Raw genomic sequence first — 20,642 nt, 5'->3', positions numbered from 1 at the left:
TGATAAGGAATGATTTGAATGTAACTTTGTGAATGTGTGTGGAAAAATATAAACCAGGGATTTAGCCTTAATAAAGGTAACTTTTCTGAAATCTGTTGTTAATCCCCCTTTGTACTCATATCCTATATCTGCACTCTGTTGAGATGTCATACTGCACACTGTATTATAAAATAAAGTGAAATTATGTTTAAAATTTTAAAACCTGAGTACTTCCTCTTGCTATATCTGCTACCATTCAGATTTCCACACTGTCCTCTTCTAAGTTTGCCGCAAGCAACAACATGGAATTCTGGTTGGAGCACAAATTATCTTTCCTTGTTGACTATGGGGAGTGTTCTCTGTTAGTAGACGTGTAGGTAGATGTTGCCTTATTGACATGGACAAGGCACTAAGGGCTGTCAGCATAAAGCTTGGGGGTGGAGAGGCATTCTGTAAGGCAGATTTATCATAAGTATAGCCAGTGTCTTGAGGACACTTGAGGGTAGCACCTGAGTTGTTAAATAGATGATATACTTCATTTCTTCCCATTTTTCTCTCTAGGCCCTTCTGAATCTCCCAAAAGACACAGTTATATACCAACATGAAGGTATGTGTATATACCTCTAACCTACCCATTTTCTATCCCTGGACCAGACCATGTCAATGCCACCCAACACTCATGATCAATTATCGTTTTTTGTTCCTTTTTAACAAATTCTAAACATGACATCACCTTTTGTAGGCAATTAAAAACCAATAAATACCAGAGTTCTGTTGAAGCCACATGATTCACTGATATAAGCTAAATGTTTGCTTTAGTAAAAAAGTAAATAATATAGGTCCTACCCCTACCTTTTATTTCTGCCTCTGAAATTAGGATTCACTTGACTTGTATTCTAGCTATGCTGCTGTGTTTACCAAACTAAGCCTTAATTTCCCCAACAAAATAAAATGTTGGGAAATTAAATATTAAGTAGTTCCATGCTATTTACTTTTAAAATTCTTATTTTCCAATCAATAAATTTATACTCAATCTGAGATTTTGTTTTGTAAGCAACAGTAAGTTTCTTACAAATTAGCTCCTCTATAATAAGGTTGGTATCTTACCTTTAAACATAAAGTTTTGGGTGTGTTTTTTTTTTAAGTCTTAAATATGAGGGAAGCAGGAAAGGGACAAGAGGGTGTTAAAAACTCTTTAAAGGTAGACTACTTGCCTAAAACAAGTTGCAAGCAATGCTGAGTAGACTGAGGGTGTGGCTCAGGTGGTGGAGGCCCTACCTAGCAATCTTCAAAGGCCCTGATTTTAAGTCCCAATCCCAGAAAGGAACAGGAAAAATAAGGCTGAGGAATGGATAGTCATGCCAAACCAAACAGTACCAGAAATATCAGCAATCAACCTGATAGGGACACTCAATTGCCTCATATTTATAAATGAAAACAAATTATTTAGATTCTAGTAAAACTATCTTATTAAAATGGGAATTAGTATTTTCTTAGATTAGGAAAGAAGTATTATAAAGCCCTCTTAATTCATGGCATTTATTAGTACCCAAAAATGCAGTCATTGTTACAACATAAATCATTTAGTGAAACACTGATATGGGGATCAGGTAACAAAGGTTACCTTAACATATCTACAGGAAAAAGCTTTCTGGACATCAATGCAAGTCACTGATCTGAGCATAAGGACATTAGTATTCTTAGCAGTAAGATAACATTTTTTTAAAAAAAGATGTCAATTTTACTTCTTGTAATATAATTACATTTAAATTGGCAGAACTGCTCCCATGACAGACAAGAAACCTGTCGTGCAAGAAAAAGTAAGTGAAGGTTTCCATAAAGCTTAAGGCAGAAGTATCATAGTAACACAAGAGTGGCTAGAGCAGTCTCAACAGTGCCAAAGTCTACGAGCAAATGGGTAGGAATGAAGACCGCCACAGCATGAGCCTAAGACCACCAATGTTTTCTAAAGCTATTTCTTAAGATGCCTGCTAACACATCACATACAACAGCTGAAATGGAATAGTGTGAAACTTACATGGATTAAATCCTATAAATTACCAGGCAGGTTCTACAATCTCTTTCAGCTGTGGTACGTGGTTATTGAATTAGGATTCTGCAGGTTCTCACAGGACACCAAGGTAAATTTTACACCCAGTGAATTTTTTAGGTTAAAAAATAAATAGCCACACAAAACCTACACATTAAATTAAAATGGAGCCAAGTGTTGGGTGTTTCCAGAGAGGCAGAACAGGAAGGATTATTCAAAGAGAAGATCTTCGTCCTTCTCTTCAGCCAGAAGGTTTGCAGGCTCCATCACTTCTCCAGCTGCCCTCCGTTGCTCCAAGTCCTTCTCAGATTTTTCCTTGAGAATCTTTTTCTTCTCCTGTATTTTCTTTAACCTGCCAGATGAAGGGCGAAATTTTCTGGATGATATTTCAGTACTTAATAGACTTGATTTTTTAAGTTTTCTAACAAGAATAACACAAAACTAGAACAAAGTTTGATACTCCAATTAATTTCAATAAGCCATTTTAACAAATATTTAAGGTACAATATAGTTAATAATTGATTTAAAAAGCGCTATCCTAGGTTAAAGAAAATGTGGAACCTATTTTTTTAATGGAACAGATTTTGAGCATTCAGATATTAAAGTTTTGGGTCAGCACAATGCTGACCATAAAGGACAGAAACAATAATTTGATAAGATTATCAATAATACATCATCATACTCAGGCTGCTCAAAGTCTAAGACCAGCAAACTTCCTTAAACATTCCTGCTTTGGTCTACTCTCACTTCTCTGAGCCCAGTGTACCAACCCCTTTACCAATTTAAATTTATTCCCATTGGCTCTTAAAACTTCATAACCAACTCATGGACTGCATGCATCAATTCTCAGCATGTACTGTGCTAATTCTCTAATGGTACAATTTATGCTATTTGGTAATGCCCCAAGTTCTTTATACTATCTACTTAACATGCAATACGTATTTCCTGACTAATTACAGCTTTATCAGTTTTTATGTAGAAACACCCCAATCTAAATCAGTGTTTAATCATAAAAAATAAGTCTTAAATTTTGGAGATGTTATGTTTTAGATATGTAAGAAATGTCTCCACAGCCTTTGGCAATATACCAGTCATTTTTTTGGGGTTTTGGTCAGTTGTGGGGCTTGAACTCTGGGCCTCGGCACTATCCCTGAGCTCTTCAGCTCAAGGCTAGCATTCTACCACTTGAGCCATAGTGCCACTTCCGGTTTTCTGGTGGTTAATTGGAGATAAGAGTCTCACAGATTTTCTTGCCTTGGCTGGCTTTGAACAATCCTCAGATCACTGCCTCCTAAGTAGCTAGGATTACAGGGGTGAGCCACCAGCACCTGGCAGCAGTCACATTTGTGTGCAGGGAGTATGTTCCAAGACCTGCAGTGGATGTCTAAAACTGAATAATGCTAAACCTTATGAATACTAATCATCTGAACTTCACATCCACCTATTAAGCCAACCATAAACTGAACATTATACATGTGTTTGATAAAATTATGTACAGTTAGAAATTAACTTATTTATTTTTAAGTCAAGAACTTTTCTTATTTTTTCTTTGTCAGTCATGGGGCTTGAACTTTGGGCCTGGGCGCTGTCCCTTAGCTCTTCAGCTCAAGGCAAGCGCTCTACCACTTGAGCCACAGTGCCACTTCCAGTTTTCGGGTGGGTTATTGAAGATAAGAGTCTCATGGACTTTTCCTGCCCACGCTGGCTTTGAACCGCAATCCTCAGCTCTCAGCCTCCTAATTAGCTAGGATTACAGGCGTGAGCCACCGGCACCCAGTCAAGAACTTTTCTTTTCCCTTAAAGAAAAACAACTTTGTGAATTTCTAGCATCTCTATATTGTGAGTCCATCATTATATACATTGAGCTATGTGAACACAATCACTGCAATATCAGACAGGCAACAGTCAGCTCAGAGAACTGAGATGGCTGCTATGTGGCTGTAGCCAGGCAGCATCTGCACTGTGGCTATGCTGGACAAAGGACCATTTACCTAACAGTGGAACAGTCAGATCTGACTTTGCTTTATTATAAAGCATACAACTGAGAACTTACAAATTATTTCTTCATTTTCCATTTATTTTCAGCCTTCAGTTGACCATAAGTACTGACCTTAAAATCACTGGAAACCGCATAAAAGTAGGGCTACTATATTGTCAAAGGCTAAGGATATGTTTTGAAAATATGTAACATAGCATTTCCTCCCAAAAAATCTTTCTTCTTTTTGGAGATGAGGTTTGCCATGGAGCCCAGGCTAGCTTAGAACTCATGATTCTCCTGCCTCAGGCTCCCAAGTACACCACCATACCTACAACTTGTCAAAAAAAATTCAAGCTGTGCTAATTCCACAGAATATAAGCCAACTAGTCACTCAGCAAATTGAGCCTTTGGAATATGAGGAGAAAAAAAATTAAAAGATCAATAACTGCCAGTTTCAACAAACCTATAGAACTCTTCCCGCTCTCTTTCATCCAGCTCTGTGATGATATAAGCAAGGGTACGTTCAATCCGGGGAATGATGACTAGAGTTTAAAAAAATATATATGTGAGAACTTCTGAGCCCCCTTCCTTCCAAATTACCAATGCACATTTGTTAATTTTTTTAAATTGTACAACTAAATACATATTGAATGCACCAAACTTAGACAACAAAAACAAAAAATTACAATGAAGTATACCCCAGACATCCAAAAGTAGCAATTATGTTTTCTGTGCACAGAAAACCTTAAACTGTAATAGATCCAACACCAGATTTCTACTGCTATGTTTATATATATATATATATATATTTTTTTTTTTTTTTTTTTTTTTTTTTGGTCCAGTCGTGGGGCCTGAACTCTGGGTCTGGGCGCTGTCCCTCAGCTCTTCAGCTCAAGGCTAGCACTCTACCACTTGAGCCACAGCGCCACTTCTGGCTTTTTTTCTTTTTGCTTATGTGGTGCTGAGGAATCGAACCCAGGGCCTCAGGCATTCAAGGCAAGCGCTCTACCACTGAGCCACCTTCCCAGCCCTCTTTAAACATTTCTTTAATGGAAACTAAGGTTCTTTGAGCAAAAAGCATTATTATTATGTAGCTATGTCCTTAAAATAATGAAATGAGTTGTAAAATAAATGCATCCAAGTAGGAATTTTACTTTTAAAAATCAAAAAGAATGGCCTAAAGGAGAGGAACATAAAACATATTCAAAAAAATAAACTGCTCAATAATCAGAAGAAAGTAAACATGAAACTCCTGAGAAAGTTTCTACCTCTTATTAAACACACAAATGACTAGAAATGAATGCAACATTCCATAATCTTACCAGGGTTGTCGTTAACACCCCCCCCAAATTATACACATACATTTCCCCCTTCTTTACTGACACTTGCTCTTCACTAAGACAGTATCTTCCTTACCTTTCAGTCTTAAGCACCCAGTGAATCCTAGCAGCTGTTAGCAAGTGGGGAAGGAATGGACAAGTAGATAACAAAGCACTGACAGCTCTGACTTACCATGCTCAATGGCATTCACACGCCTGTTGGTTATCTTGATAGCTTCATCCAGAGTCACAAAGGAAGTCTAAAGAGGACAGATTAATAATGACAGCACCAAGTCTTCCTAACTATGTTCAGCTCTACTCAGACTAGACTTAAGAATGCATTTTGGAAAACAAAGACAATCTCTTGTCAGTACACTTAAAAAGCACAGTTTCTATGAGATTTTTCATATAGCTAGCACTATTGTGATGTTAAAACTAATTACTTTGGACTCATTGAAATAAAGACATAAAAGTGACAAGAGGCCAGGTGCCAGTAGCTCCTTGCTACATAGGAGGCTGAGATCTGAGGATCATGGTTTGAAGCCAGCCAAGGCAGGAAAGTCTGAGACTTTCATCTCCAATTAACTGCCAAAAAGCTAGAAGTAGAGCTGTGGCTCAAGTGGTAGAGCACCATTCTTACCATCCTGGGTAGCATCTAGGCCCTCAGTTCAAGCCCCAGGACTGGCACAAAAAATAAAGTAACAAGAAGAGAGAATCACTAATATAACCTAATAAATAATCTGCAAAAGGAAAAAATGACTTCCACACACAAACCATGTTATTTTGTGTGTGTGTGTGTGTGTGTGCGCTCAGGGAATTTGGTGGCTAACTGGAGATGAAGGCATATGACCAACTTTCCTGCCTGAGCTGGTTTCGAACCAGTGATTCCCAGATCTCAGCCTCCTGAGTAGCTAGGACTACTGGTATGAGCAACCACTGCCAGGCTTATTTTTGCATTTAAGTCTAGCCAAGCAAAGTATGAAATTGGACTACATGTATTTTTTTAGAAAATAAAATGTAGGGATAATTGTGCAGAAGCCACATTTCAGAAATCAAAACATAAGCTGGGCCCCGGTGACTCATGCCTGTAATCCTAGCTAATCAAGAGGCTGAGATCTGAGGATCACAGTTCAAAGCCAGCCCGGGCAGGAAATTCCGCGAGACTCTTATCTCCAATAAAGCACTAGGTGCTGTGGCTCAAGCAGTAGAGCTCTTGCTTTGAGCTGAAGAGCGAAGGGACAGCGCCCAAGCCCAGAGTTCAAACCCCATGACTGACAAAAAAAAAAAGAAATCAAAACATTAGGTTTGTTTCTCACAGGACCATACACAGCTAAAATTACAAAGCCCAGTAAAGTCCAGCACAGGCTAGGAATGTCCTCCACTTGACTACTAGAATCAGAATTGTCTAGCTCTGCGTTTGCTGACCTGCAGTGAAGCCAGTTCCACCAGAAGTTCCACTGCTTTGGCATAATTCCTCTTTAATTTAGCCAACTGTTCCCCACCTCTGGCTAAACCGGTCAGTTCATAACCTGCAACAACCAGTCAGACAACATTTGTAACTAGAGAGAAAATAATCCTCTCCAATAAAATTCCAAAAGGAAAACAATTAAGAAAAACACCAAACATAGACACAAATCCACAAAATCCTGTTAAATACAAACATTAAGTACCCATTTCACTTTGTAGTCATTATAGGAGCATGCTAAATTTTTCTACAAGGATACTATTATAGAGGAGAAAAGTGAGTGTGTAAGTGTGTGTGTGTGTGTGTGTGTTTTGCTAGGGATTGAACCTTGAGTGTCATCCCAGGCAAGCTTCCATCCCCAGCCTTCAGAAGAAACTTTAACAAACCTTCAGTGCCTAGCTCACTGATTTAACACCTCTATTCCCTTTGGGAACTCTATTGCCTGGTGTCATAGTAGAAAGATGTTCTCTGATAAGAGGTAGATCATGTTTGATTTGTTTATATGAGCCATACTTAATATTCTACATGATTTGAATAAATAGTATATGACCAGTAACACATAACTTGAAAAAAATAAGCCAGGCGCCAGTGGCTCACACCTGTAATCCTAGCTACTCAGGAGGCTGAGATCTGAGGATCGCGGTTCAAAGCCAGCCTAGGCAGGAGAGTACATGAAATTCTTTTCTCAAATAAACCACCAGAAAACTGGAAGTGGCGCTGTAGCTCAAGTGGTAGAGAGCTAGCCTTGAGCTGAAGAACTGAGGGACAACGCTTAGGCCCACAGTTCAAGCCCCATGACCAACAAAAAAAAAAAGAAAAAGAAAAAATATTGTTTCTATGGGAAAAAAGTTCCTTTACTTGGAGAAGACTAAGTAAATATGAATTATTACCATCAAAATATTATCGAACTAGGAACAGAATGGATGACACAAATTACAAATAAGGGGCTGGGAAGGTGGCTCAGTGGTAGAGTGCTTGCCTTGCATGCCTGAGGCCCTGGGTTTGATTCCTCAGCACCACATAAGCAAAAAAAAAAAAAAAAAAAGCCGGAAGTGGCACTGTGGCTCAAGTGGTAGAGTGCTAGCCTTGAGCTGAAGAGCTGAGGGACAGCGCCCAGGCCCAGAGTTCAGGCCCCATGACCGGACCCAAAACAAAAACAAAAAAACAAATTACAAATAAATAGGTGGGCTAGAAATATAGCATTCAAATTATATCACCACATTTAAGATCATATTCTACTTTAAAAAGACAAAGACTTTGCTTAAAAACTGGAAATTATAAACAATGTATTACTAGTGTTGCATAATAAGTTATTGAAGTTTAAAAAGCCTTTTTTTGGCTGGTCCTGGGGCTTGAACTCAGGGCCTAGGTACTGTCCCTGAGCTTTTGCTCAAGACTAGCACTTTACCACTTAAGCCACAGCTCCACTTTTGGCTTTTATAAGTGGTATTAGAAATTAGAAATAAGAGTCTCATGGACTTTCCTGCCAGGGCTAGCTTTGAACCATGATCCTTAAATCTTAGCCTCCTGAGCAGCTAGGATTACAGGCATGAGCCACCAACACCTGGCTAAGGTCTCGTTTGTAAATGACAAATGAACACACAAGGATATGCTTCTAAGTTAAAATTAAGTATTTTAAGATATGGGCAAAATTTATTCCTGACCATCTATCTGAACTCTTAAAATCTGACAAGGGTGCTTTCCCAACAAGCTTCATCAAAACAGGAAGCAGAGAGGATCCCAAAGACATAGACACACATTAACATGAAAAGTTTCACACTTACTGTCAGTGCCTTCATGGTAATGTTCAAACACTGGTAAGGTAACACCTGGTAAAGAAGATGGATATATAGATTCACAAACAAGGACCTTGATCATTTTGCTTTGTTTTGTTTGTCTATTTTGGAACTCTTGATAGTCCAAATTGGCTCTAAACTCACAGTTTTCCTATTTCACCTACTCAGTGCTGGTATTTTTATAAACAAGTACTACCACTGAAGTACTTTTTTTTTTTTAAGTAATGGAGTTTTTTAATTAAGGGACTGGCCTTGCTAACAGATACACTTCACCCATGTCCCTAGCCCTTTCTAGTATAGTAATCTCATATGTATGTCCCAGCTAGCCTGGACCTTCACCCTTCTATTTATGCTTTCTGCATAGCTAGGATGACAGTTGTATACCACCACATTCAGTTTTTGTTCACTGAGATTGTTTCAAATTTTTTTTTTACTTGCCTGGACTGGCCTAGAACCTTATCCCCTGATCTCTATCTGTGAAAGTGGCTAGGAATTTAGGCATGAAACCACTCCCTGCTTAAAGTACTAGTTTTTTCTTTTTATTTTTTTAGGTGGGGTACAGTCTTAGGACTTGAACTCAGGGCCCTTAGCATTATCTAAGCATTTTTACTCAAAGCTAGTGATCTACCCCACTTGAGCCACAGCTCTACTTAGTCTAGCTTTTTGCTAGTTAATTGGAGATAGAGAGACTTACAGACTCTCCTTGCCTGGCTGGTTTCAAAACACAATCCTCAGATCTCAGCCCCCTAAGTAGCTAGGATTACAGGCATGAGCCACTGGTACCCACTTTAAGGTACCATTTCTTTTTGGGGGAGGGGATGGGGGACATTGTTTGATTTTGTTTTTGAAGTACTATTTCTTTTTTTTTTTTTTTGGTCCAGTCGTGTGGCCTGAACTCTGGGCCTGGGCACTACCTTCAGCTCTTCAGCTCAAGGCTAGCATTCTATCACTTGAGCCACAGCGCCACTTCTGGCTTTTTTCTTTTTTTTTTTTTTTTTTTTTTTTTTTGCTTATGTGGTGCTGAGGAATTGAACCCAGGGCCTCATGCATGCAAGGCAAGCACTCTACCACTGAGCCACCTTCCCAGCCCCCGAAGTACTATTTCTTAATCAGTATTTCCTATGTTTCTGTCATGAAATATTCAAAGTCAAGTCTGGAATAACAACTGGTTTTAACTGATGAATTTAATATTAATAACCTGGTTGTTAATGGTTTTAACATATAGAACCAATGAACTTGTTCTATGTAGAAGATAGAAAATGGGACATCAAGATACTGTCATAAAAGTGGTTACTTTTTTTAGCCGGGTTCAAGCCTGTAATCCTAGTTACTCAGGAGGCTAAAGTCTGAGGATTGAGGTTCGAAGCTGGCCCCAGCAGAAAAGTCCTTGTGAGACTCTTATGTCCAATTAACCACTCAAAAACTAGAAGTGGAACTGTGGCTCAAGTGGTACAGCCTTGAGCTCCAAGAGGTTCAGAATTGGCACCTAGGACTTGAGTTCAAGCCCCACAACCAACAACAACAAAATGTGGTTACTCTTTTAAATGGTTCTAAAAGATTGGTAAGTTACCTGCTACATTATCTTTCTTTGCTCGAATCTTCACTTGAGCTTTATTTACATTTTGGATAACTGTGGTACTGCAGGGGGAAAAAAAATTGTTGTCTTGTTAGAAATAAACCTAAAGCTCCATTGGATAGTTTCAACATTAAATGAGACCAAGAATGAGATGCCACAGATAAGTGTGCTTTAATCTACCTTTTACCAAAAAAAGAGAAAAATCGCAGCTATCAGATGAGGGACTCAGAGAGCAGTAAATGAACAATAGTTAAAACACTAGTCAGAAGAAAAACAAAAGAAAGATTTTAAAGTGCATGACTGTTTTCAGCAAATACAGGGATGTGATTTTACAAGTTCACAGGTTCTTATGCTAGTATAAATTTAGAGAAAATGTTCTTTCCATCTAAGTTTGCTGTTCAGTTGTTATGCTGGTGTTCAAATTCCTTTACCGTAATTTCCTTTTGGCTGCAATGTGACTCCCCATCTGGTACTATAAAATGAAGTGTTCTAAAACAGAACAATCATGTGCCACTTACCACGGAAATCCTGTCAGCAATGGCAAAAAACACTAGTCTACTCTTCTGACCTAATAACTCTCTGGTTGCAGACTTCCCAGCAGAGAAAGTTCCTACAGTAAGTAAGCCTTATGACACTGGGAAAAGAAAACTAAAACTCCTGAGAACAACTTTCACCTCAGTCCCTAACTAGTCACAAGCATTTCAACTTAGATTAACAAGGCTTATCTATAGTCCCCCCAGCAATATCTGAACAATCACAATTAAATAAATGGGCATAATCCATTTGAAAACCACATGTATACTTGTAAAGCATATTTTTTTTTTCTGCCAGTCCTGGGCTTGAACTCAGGGCCTCGGCACTGTCCCTGAGCTTCTTTTGCTCAAAGCTATCCCTCTACCACTTGAACCACAGTGCCACTTCAGGCTTTTTCTGTTTATGTAGTACTGAGGAATGAACCCAGAACTTCATGCATGCTAGGCAAGCACTCGACCACGAAGCTACATTCCCAGTCCTGTAAAGCATATTCTAATATGACGAAAGCCATAAAGTTCCTGCCTTGCAAATAAGAGTTCACTCTCAAAATTTTATCCTAAAGGAAATAATTCAAATTAAAAATGAGATATATGTATGAAGATATTCACAGTCCTTCCTTAATATTCCAAAAATCTGACAATCAACTCAAAGTTCCAGCTATAGGAGAAAAGGTTAAGAAAATATGGTACATCTTAAGAAAGATGTTACAACTATGTTAAAAATAAGCAAAATGTTGATGAGCCAATGTCAAGTGAAATAGACTATAAAACAGAAGTCACCAATAGCTCGCGCCTATAATCCTAGCTACTCAACTGAGATCTAGGGACAGTGGTTTGAAAACAGCCTGAGCAGAAGTTTGTGGGATTTTATCTCTAACCAACACAAGGCCAGAAGTGGAGCTGTGGCTCAAGTGGTAGGACATGAGCTTAAAACAAAAAAAGCTCATGGGCAGGCCCAAGCCCAGAGTTCAAGCCCCAGGCCTGGCCCGTGCGCGCGCGCGCGCGCGCGCACACACACACACACACACACACACACACACACACACACACACACACACACACACACACACACACACAAAAGGCATATGTGAATGGGAACAGACAAAGAGCTGAAATGATAGAATTCAAAGTGATCAATCTTATTACTATAGCATTTGTCTTTAATGCTTATGTGTTTTTATTTTTTTATTATTATGTCAGTAATGGTGCCTGAATTCAGGGTGTGGGTGCTGTTTGCTTACCTTTTACACTCAAGTCACAGTTGAGTCACAGTTCCATTTCCAGTCTTTTGGTGATTAATTGGAGGTAAGCATCTCATGGACTTTCCTACAGAGGGTGGCCTCAAACTTCAGTTCTCAGTTCTCAGCCTCCCAAGAAGCTAGGATTGTAGGTTAGAGCCACCAGTATCCAGCTTTGTGTATTTTTAAATTACAGTGGTAATTATGAATTGGAAAACTCTGTTTTAACACCTTACCTGAAGTCCCCTGCTGTGAACTTGGCCTCAGCAAGTGAAAAGGCAGCTTCTCTCATCACTTCACCCATCAACATTTTAGTCTGGAAAGCAGAAACCAATAACAGAGTCAACCAAGCTTTTGTAGGGAAGAAAACCACATCATAATTAAGTTCTTTCAGTAACCATCAATATTTTATGTGAGCTGTAAAATGTCAATATTTAATGTTGACTTGATAAAACAAAAATGTCCAATAACATGTTACAACCCTGAGTCTTATCATTAAAACATTAATAGGGATGCGAGGGGGAAAACAGGAGAGAAAAATGGAAGAGGCGACATTGACCATGAAGCATTGTGCTCATAACCTGACTTATGAAATTATAACCTTTTTGTACAACTACTTATTAATAATAAAGAAAAACATTAAATTCATTAATAAATGCAAAACTAAATCTTCACTGAGGGACTCACCTTTCCTATTGATTTGCTCAAATTAGTCTCTTAAATTCATTTCCGGTAAAGTCAAAATCTGAATGACCTACAATGTGCCAGCACTACTCGAAGTACTAGACATACAGGGCTGAAAAGACAAAGTCCTTGCTCTCTTAAACTTACATTCTCTAATGTGGAGAGAGAAATATATCAAGCAAGAAAATACCATTCAGTAGTACTAGCTTTGATTTAAAAAAAAAAAAGATGTGACAAAGTAAAATTGGTAGTTACGTAAGATTGGGAGGACAGCAATCTCTGAAGAGACTAAAATACCTGGAAGAGCTAGTCAGAAGTAGTTCTGGGGAATGAACATCTTAGAAGATGAAGAAATCGGGCTGAGAAAATATGGCTTAGTGGTAGAATGCTTGCCTAGCATGCATGAAGCTCTGGGTTCGATTCCTTAGTACCACATAAACAGAAAAAGCCAGAAGTGGCTCTGTGGCTCAAGAGGTAGAGTGATAGCCTTGAGCAAAAGAAGCTCATGGATAGTGCCCAGACCCTGAGTTCAAGCCCCAGGACTGGCAAAAAATAAAAAATAAAAAGATGAAGAAATAGCTCATGGAAAGACCCGGAGAAAATCATTAGGAAGAATACTCCAAATGAGGTCAAAGAGGCAGGCATAAACCAGGTCAAGTGGCTTTGTAAGCATAATTCAGGAGTGTCAATTTTAGAAAGTGAAGTATCTGAAACTAAAATCTTTATGTAAGTACACTACCATATTTCAATACCTGTTATAATGGCATTTTTAATTTTGGAAGGAAAGAAAAGAATTCAAATAAGCAGAAATTAAGAGTTAGGCATTTAGTAGTAAAATGTGTGCTTAAAATGTACAAGGCCCTGGATTGAATCCCCAGGACCAAAAAGAAAAGAAAAACGAAGTTTAAACGCCAATGGTCATACTGGATTTTTCTTGAATACTTATAAAAAATACTATTCTAAGTAAAGTGCATTCTACCTCTATTATCTTCTTTAAGATCTGTCGAAACCGAAGAGTTAAGGCATCAGATTTTTTCTTCAGGAGGTTTCGACCTGTCTGAGCTCCTTTTAAACGAGCCTTCATGATGGTCTGTGCCCTACATAAACAAAAACATTTATTGTTACTGTTTAAAAAACACAATAATACCTCTGGAACACAGAGTTAAAATTACCTTATATTCTATTTTCCGGTTTTTGAGACAGATCTCACTATGTAGCATAGGTTGGCCTCGAACTCACAATCCTTCCTCAGGTTCGGTGTTTTATTCTTTTGATGTAATAAGTATAAGAAGACACATTTGTAGCTGACAAACTGTTTTCTTTTATGTTTTTATTGTAGAAATAGTGTACAGAGGAGTTAGAGTTACATGAGTAAGGTAAATCATTTCCTATCCAGCGTTGTTACCTCCTCCTCTGTTTATCCCCTACCATCCTTTCCCCCCCACCTTCCAAACTCCTCCCCCCCACCAAGTTGTAAAGTTCATTTTCAACATAGTGTCTTGTACATCTCATTGTTACAATGGGTCAACCTGTATCCTTATTTAAGCACTTTGTTATTTTGTTAAGCATTTTCTATTCCCAAATTAGAAATATGTATATACAAGATGCAAGACACGGAAGTGGCGCTGTGGCTCAAGTGGGAGAGCGCTCACCTTGAGCTAAAGAGCACAGGGATAACGCCCAAGCCCAGAGTTCAAGCCCCACAACCGACCAAAAAACAAACAAACAAACAAAAAAAAAAAAAAACAAATAGGCCAGGCTAATAATAAATATCAGTAAAAAAAAAAAAAAAGATACAAGACACTTGGGGCTGGGAAGGTGGCTCAGTGGTAGAGTGCTTGCCTTGTATGCAGGAGGCCCTGGGTTTGATTTCTCAATAAACAGAAAAAAACAGAAAAAGCCGGAAGTGGCGCTGTGGTTCAAGTGGTAGAGCGCTAGCCTTGAGCTGAAGAGCTGAGGGACAGCGCCCAGGCCCAGAGTGCAGGCCCCACGACCAGACCCAAAAAAAAAAAAAAAAAGATGCACGACACTGACACAAATACAGTGAAAATAGGAGTTATATCATGGGGGAAGCACATACAAAAGAAGCAAAAAATCACATAGTACATTTTAAGTACATTAAAAACAATAGCAAGCAAGAAAAAAAAAAGCTGTGTCCCTATCTTGGGGTTCATTTCACTTAACATCATCTTATATAGTTATATATACATAGCTTTTGACCTTTTCTGCTTGTCCTAGACTTATACTAGTTATTGCAAATAAGAGAAACCTGGAACCTATGTTTCTTTGGCCCTGGCTTACTTCACTTAATATAATTTTTTCCTAGTTATTGCAAATGAGGGAAACCTGGAACCTATGTTTCTCTGGGCCTGGTTTACTTCACTTAATATAATTTTTTCCAAGTCTTTCCATTTCCTAACAAATGGGGCAATGTCATTCTTTTTGATGGAGTCATAGAATTCCATTGTATGTATGTGTGTGTATACATATATGTATACATATATATATTCATCTACTGAGGGGCATCTGGATTGGTTCCATATCTTAGCTATGGTAAATAATTCTGTGATAAACATAGTTGTGCTGGTAGCTTCAGTATAGTCTTGTTTGTGATTATTTGGGTAAATGCCCAAAAGTGGGATTGCTGGATCATAGGGGAGCTCTACTGCTTTCCAAAGTGGTTGAACAAGTTTACACTCACACCAACAATGCAGTAGGGTTCCCTTTTGACCACATCCCCTCCAACATCTGTTGTTATTAGAGTTCTTGATTTTAGCCATTCTAACTGGGGTGAGGTAGAATCTCAATGTTGTTTTGATTTGCATTTCTTTTGGGGGGGGGGGCGTCCAGTCGTGGGGCCTGAACTCTGGGTCTGGGCGCTGTCCCTCAGCTCTTCAGCTCAAGGCCAGCGCTCTACCACTTGAGCCACAAAGCCACTTCTGGCTTTTTTCTTTTTGCTTATGTGGTGCTGAGGAATCGAATCCAGGGCCTCATGCATGCAAGGCAAGCGCTCTACCACTCAGCCACCTTCCCAGCCCCTGATTTGCATTTCTTTTATGTGCTAGAGAAGTGGAGCCTTTCTTCATGTGTCTATTGGCCATTCTTATTTCCTCTTCAGAGAGAATTCTCTTTAAGTCTTTAGCCCACTTGTTGATGGGGTGGTTGTTTCTTTGAGGATTTGTTGTTGAGTGATTTAGTTTTTTGAGTTCTAAGTATATTTTAGATATAAGACCCTTGTCCATTATATTGCTAGAGAAGATCTTCTCTTTTTGTGGGCTTTCGATTGATCTTGCTAGCTATGTCCTTTGCCATGCAGAAACTCTGAAGTTTCATGCAATCCCATTTGTCCAATCTTTCTTTGATTTGTTGTGTTTCTGGGTCTTTATTAAGAAAATTTCGGCCTGTGCCAAGGAGCCCTACAGTTTCTCAACTATTCCTTCCTGTAATGTTTTCAGGTGTCTGCTTTGACTTCAAGGTCTTTGATCCATTTGGAGCTGATTCTGGTGCAGGGTGATATATAATGATCTAGCTTTACTTTTCTACAGGTGTTAAAGCTGTAGAACCTGCCAGCACCATTTTCAACTGTTTTCTTAATGCTACAGTTTTCTACCATCAGTGTTCTATAACAACTTCATTTACAATAAAAACAATTCTACAATCAATATATGAAAAGGTAATCATAAATCCTAATAAAAATTACCAAAAACTTTATTTTGATGCTAGCATAATCTAAGTATTTGTTTTGTAATTTAAATGGTATTTAATAATGTTTCAGTTGCCACTAAAGATATATATGGAAAAAATCTATTCCACAGTCTATGATTGAAATTTGGAAGTTGAACGATGCTTACCTAGCATTCACAAGGCTCAAGGTTCAATCTACAGCACAGCAACCACACAAAAGTTTGGAATTTGGCCAAGGTAAAATGATTCACACCTGTTATCCTGGCTAGGAGGCAGAGAGCTGGAGGATCTAGGTTCGAGCCAGTCGTAGCAAGAAGTTCACAAGACCCCATTTCAACAGAAAAAAAAAAATGTTGGGCATTGTAGCATGCACTTATACTAGCGACAGGCAAAATATTAAATAGAAAATATCAGTTCAGGCCAGACCAGGCAAAAAAAATGCTTTTTCAAAAGTAAGCAGAGAAAAAAATGGCTTAGAGGTATGGTTCAAACTAGAGTACCTACCTAGCAAGACTTGAAGTCCCCTGAGTTCAAACTTTAGTACAAAAAAAAAAAAAAAAAAAAAAAGCAGCAGCAGCAGATGAACAGTCTTTGGAAAGCAGTTAGCAGTGGCAGACTTAGCACTGACTGGTCTCAGCAGAAGTCTAATCTAGTGCAACCGGTTCCGTTTCCAGCCTGAGCAGGAGTTATCCACCCCAATATGTACAGTTAACATTCTCTCTTGTTGACATGAAATACCAGAATTTCGGCTTAAAGAGTTGGATCAAAAGGGGTGAAATCCCAGTACTACAGATTCCAGTAAGTTTAAATTAGAAAAGTGAACAGACTGATGAAACTGAGTTTACTCTGTCGATTTAAATTTCCTCCTGGATAATGGCACCTCTGTGAAATGGGACAATTTTCAATTAGAGACTTTTCAACTAGACTCTAATTTTCAATTAGAGGCTTCAATTAGAGTTTGGTCTCTTTTTATTGTGTGTGTCTATGTCTGTGTCTGTATATCCGGGTTGGGGGTTCTTTTGACCTGGGATTTATTTGAACTCTGAGCCTTACGCTTGTTAGGCACCACTTAAGCCACTGGCCCTCAGCTCTCTTCACTTTCTCAGCTCCTTTCCTGGGAAGAGGGGTGGCCCAGGCCACCTTTCCTACTTACGCTTCCTACATAGCTGGATAACAGACATGAGCCACCCAGAATGTCTAGATTTTTTTTGGTAAGACAGAAGTCTTGCTAACCTTTTGCCGGGGTGGCCTCAAACCATGGTCCTCCTGATCACCAATGCAACTGGCAAAAGTTGCTTTTCAATATTGATCACTTTTTTTCTTTTGTGAGACCATAGTTTGATCTCAGGATCTTGTGCTTAACAGACAGGCAATCTCTTACTAGAGCCATACCTCCAGCCCTCAAGTATTGAAACTCTTGAGTGACTTGCCCAAGCACTCACAGCTAATATGTAGTAGGAACCAGGATTCGTGTAAGTTCTTTTGACCATGAATCTTTCATGCCTAAGGAGGCATGAAGCTTCCATTCTAAACTTGTTTTCATGGTGTAAAAGTGAGTGAAAGCAACATTCCCCAGGCTCATACAATAAAATGGACTGTAACCAGGATAATCAAAACCTCTTCGTTTATATGCTTCAGAACTGGCTCAGCTATACCAAGAAAAAAAATTTTGACCTTCAAATAAGACAATGACTTCTTTTCCACTGAATCAAAAACATCTGACTACATGACAAAGAATTGGCTGTCAAGCTTTGGGGAAAATATTTACTTCATGCATCTGATTTTCCTCTCAATTAGCATGGCAGACACTCTTAAACAGCAGTTTTCACCTTCACAAACCTATCATTTTTCTTTTCTAAGCTCAAAGAAGTCCATTCTCACCTGTTGGTCTACAAGTTCCAAAATAAAGACAAAAACATGTTAGCATTCTACTGATTATATATAACCAGACTTTAGTTAAAATACTGAAAAATAATTTTATTTGATAACCACTGACAGTGGAGGAAAGAGCTGAGCTCCACTCAGATTTGTACACAGGTGACTGGACATTTTACATGGAAGGAGACAGCATGCCTCAAGTAGTCAGTGAAATGAGTAATGATTAAAAGGGTTGGTCAGTGTCAAGTGATTACCAGGTATGTCTGCTAGCTGGCAATTATGAAAGTTAAGATTCTATCCTGCCCCAGAAACTGAGATACGCTATCCTTCCTAATAATTACATTTCAAAGGGATAGCAATTAAATGTAAACTTTTTTAAATAAATGCTCTCGAAGAAAGGAGTTCAAGATGTATCAATCCAGGTGTTGACTAGAACAAATAGTTAATTCCCCTAGCAGCTTTGAACTGCTGGTATATTTATTTTTTGGTGCTATGGATCAAATCTAGTGCCCTGTTCGTGCCAGGCTGATGCTCTGTGCTCACTAACTCAATAGCACTTTATTTGATGGTACCGGAGTGTTTGAATTCAGGCCCTCACATTTGTTAGGTAAGTACTCTACCACTTGAGCCATGCCTCCAGCTCTATTTGCTTGTTCTTTTCCAGGTAGAATATCACATTCTTTGCCTGGGCTGGCCTCCAACTTTTGATCTTTCCCATGGGTGGGTATGACAGATGTGAAACACCATATCTGGCTTACTGACTGGGATGAGGTCTTGCTAAACTTTTGCCTGGGTAAGTCCCAAACTTTGCTCCTCCACCTCCAGAGATTACAGGCCTTCAGTACAGAGATTTGGGAGGATATTCGGGGAGTTTTGACTTCATCCCTGCTTATTTCTGATCTTAATCTATTCTATAGGCATTGCCTTTCAATGAAGATTTCCCACCTAGTAAAACCAACCACTAGAAAAATCGATGGGATGAAGGTAAAATCAAATGTAACAATTCTAAGAGCTGGAGACACCCTACCCCAGCAAGCAGTTTGGAGTTTGATTGTAAGCATTTTATATTGTGTCCCCAATTCTGTGAGAAAAAGGATAGAATGAGGAAAAACACAATTAAGATAAGAAAAAACACAAAAAGTTAAAAATACAATAGCCAAAGGCAAAACTGAATTTCTTCTTCACTAATAAAAAGACAAAGGGAAGGAGAAGGAGGCAAATAATCTTCACTCTTCACAACCATTATGTGCATCTGAGAAAACGAATATTTTCTTTACAAACACGCCAAGGACCTACGGTGCTGTCATTTTTCCTAACAAGATATCATTGCCGAAAGAGAGGCAGCCCACAATTGAACAGATTCCAAGAAATGAGCTCAAGGAACATTCTCTCTCTCTCTCTCTCTCTCTCTCTCTCTCTCTCTCTCTCTCTCTCCCTCCCTCCCTCCCTCCTTCTTTCTCTCTCATTCTCTCCTCCCTGCCCCTCTCCCTCGTTCTCCCCCCCCCCCCCCCGTATGTGTATCTTCTACTGATTAAAAATCAAGATACTTCATCCTGGAGGGAGCACAAAGACTGGTGGAAGAGAAAGACATGCAATAAAAAGCCACTTAAAACGTGATGAATGGTATTCTAGTAATAGAATAGTCTGAAATATTAATAGAAAGTCTGAAAAGGTGCCGTTTTAATAGTGCTAATGTCTCAGAAACGCGAGACTCTTCCCATAGCAGGTGGTGACACTGACGGGATCTTGGGAAGTGAGCAAAGAAAACCAAGATTGAATCCAACGTCCGTGCTAAGAATGGATTCAATCCCCACTCTGGCTTAAGAACCTAGAGTGCGTGGCAGTAAACTTCCTTTTTACCGAGCATTTATCGAAGCTCCATCGAGAGGCGACGATTCCGTTATGCAAAGCCAGAATGGCTCCACAAGGGTGTGTGGAATGAATGACTTCATTAAGGAGTAAAGACAGTGGATCGCCCCAAGGCCAGCAGGCCAAAGCCCGGCTGGGAGCGCTCTCCCTGCCCCAGGTTCACTCAGGAGGAACGTGTGGCCGAGCGGCAAGGCTGAGCCTAGATTCACGAACGCAAAGACCCTGGGAGTCGAGTTCAGGAGCAGACCCAGGAAGGAAGGCGCCCTAGTGGGGCGTCCAGGGTCGGGAGGAATCGCGCTCGGAACAGACATCCTTGAACCTGCGGGCGCCACTTACATTCGCGAAGGGAAGATCTCAATCCGGTCTTTGCCCGACATTGTAACGATGACCACTCGGCTCGGGCAACCTTGGCTGCAACAGCTCCAATACCGTACTCTTCAGCGCCTGCCCAACACCGGAGTCAGCTGATTGTGTCACCTGATCTCCGGTGCGAGGAGGCACCAGTGGTGCCCATCTCTCATTTCCGCTTCCTGGACAGAGGAGGCGGGCGGAACGAAAACGATGCCCGGATGTTGAGGCGCGCGCACAGCGGA

The 20,642-nt window shown here is 39.5% G+C and overlaps 1 protein-coding gene across 1 annotated transcript; it reads right to left on the bottom strand.

Annotated features, from left to right (window-relative positions):
* Positions 1-1,707: 1,707 nt before the first annotated feature.
* Atp6v1d (ATPase H+ transporting V1 subunit D) lies at positions 1,708-20,574 on the bottom strand. The gene is made up of 9 exons (XM_042691858.1): positions 20,386-20,574; positions 13,598-13,715; positions 12,171-12,250; positions 10,158-10,225; positions 8,576-8,620; positions 6,752-6,855; positions 5,520-5,586; positions 4,471-4,549; positions 1,708-2,381 (listed from the first exon to the last, which is right to left on the bottom strand). The coding sequence occupies exons 1-9, from the start codon at positions 20,424-20,426 to the stop codon at positions 2,240-2,242; spliced, it is 744 nt and encodes a 247-aa protein (XP_042547792.1). The 5' UTR covers positions 20,427-20,574; the 3' UTR covers positions 1,708-2,239.
* Between the last annotated feature and the right edge of the window lie 68 nt (positions 20,575-20,642).

This window comes from Dipodomys spectabilis, unplaced genomic scaffold (assembly GCF_019054845.1).
Source record: "Dipodomys spectabilis isolate Male_0828 unplaced genomic scaffold, ASM1905484v1 ptg000146l, whole genome shotgun sequence".
NCBI lineage: Eukaryota > Metazoa > Chordata > Mammalia > Rodentia > Heteromyidae > Dipodomys > Dipodomys spectabilis.
The sequence above is the reverse complement of the archived record's forward strand: the minus strand, read 5'-3'. Positions and strand labels throughout refer to the sequence as shown.

Bases quoted from the DNA above. Each gene is read 5' to 3' on its own strand.
- Atp6v1d (XM_042691858.1), bottom strand. From the start codon at position 20,426: ATGTCGGGCAAAGACCGGATTGAGATCTTCCCTTCGCGAAT. The intron at 13,716-20,385 runs GTAAGTGGCGCC...TTGTTTATGTAG, and splicing joins GAGATCTTCCCTTCGCGAAT to GGCACAGACCATCATGAAGG. The intron at 2,382-4,470 runs GTTTGTTGAAAC...TTCATCTGGCAG, and splicing joins GAGCGGGAAGAGTTCTATAG to GTTAAAGAAAATACAGGAGA.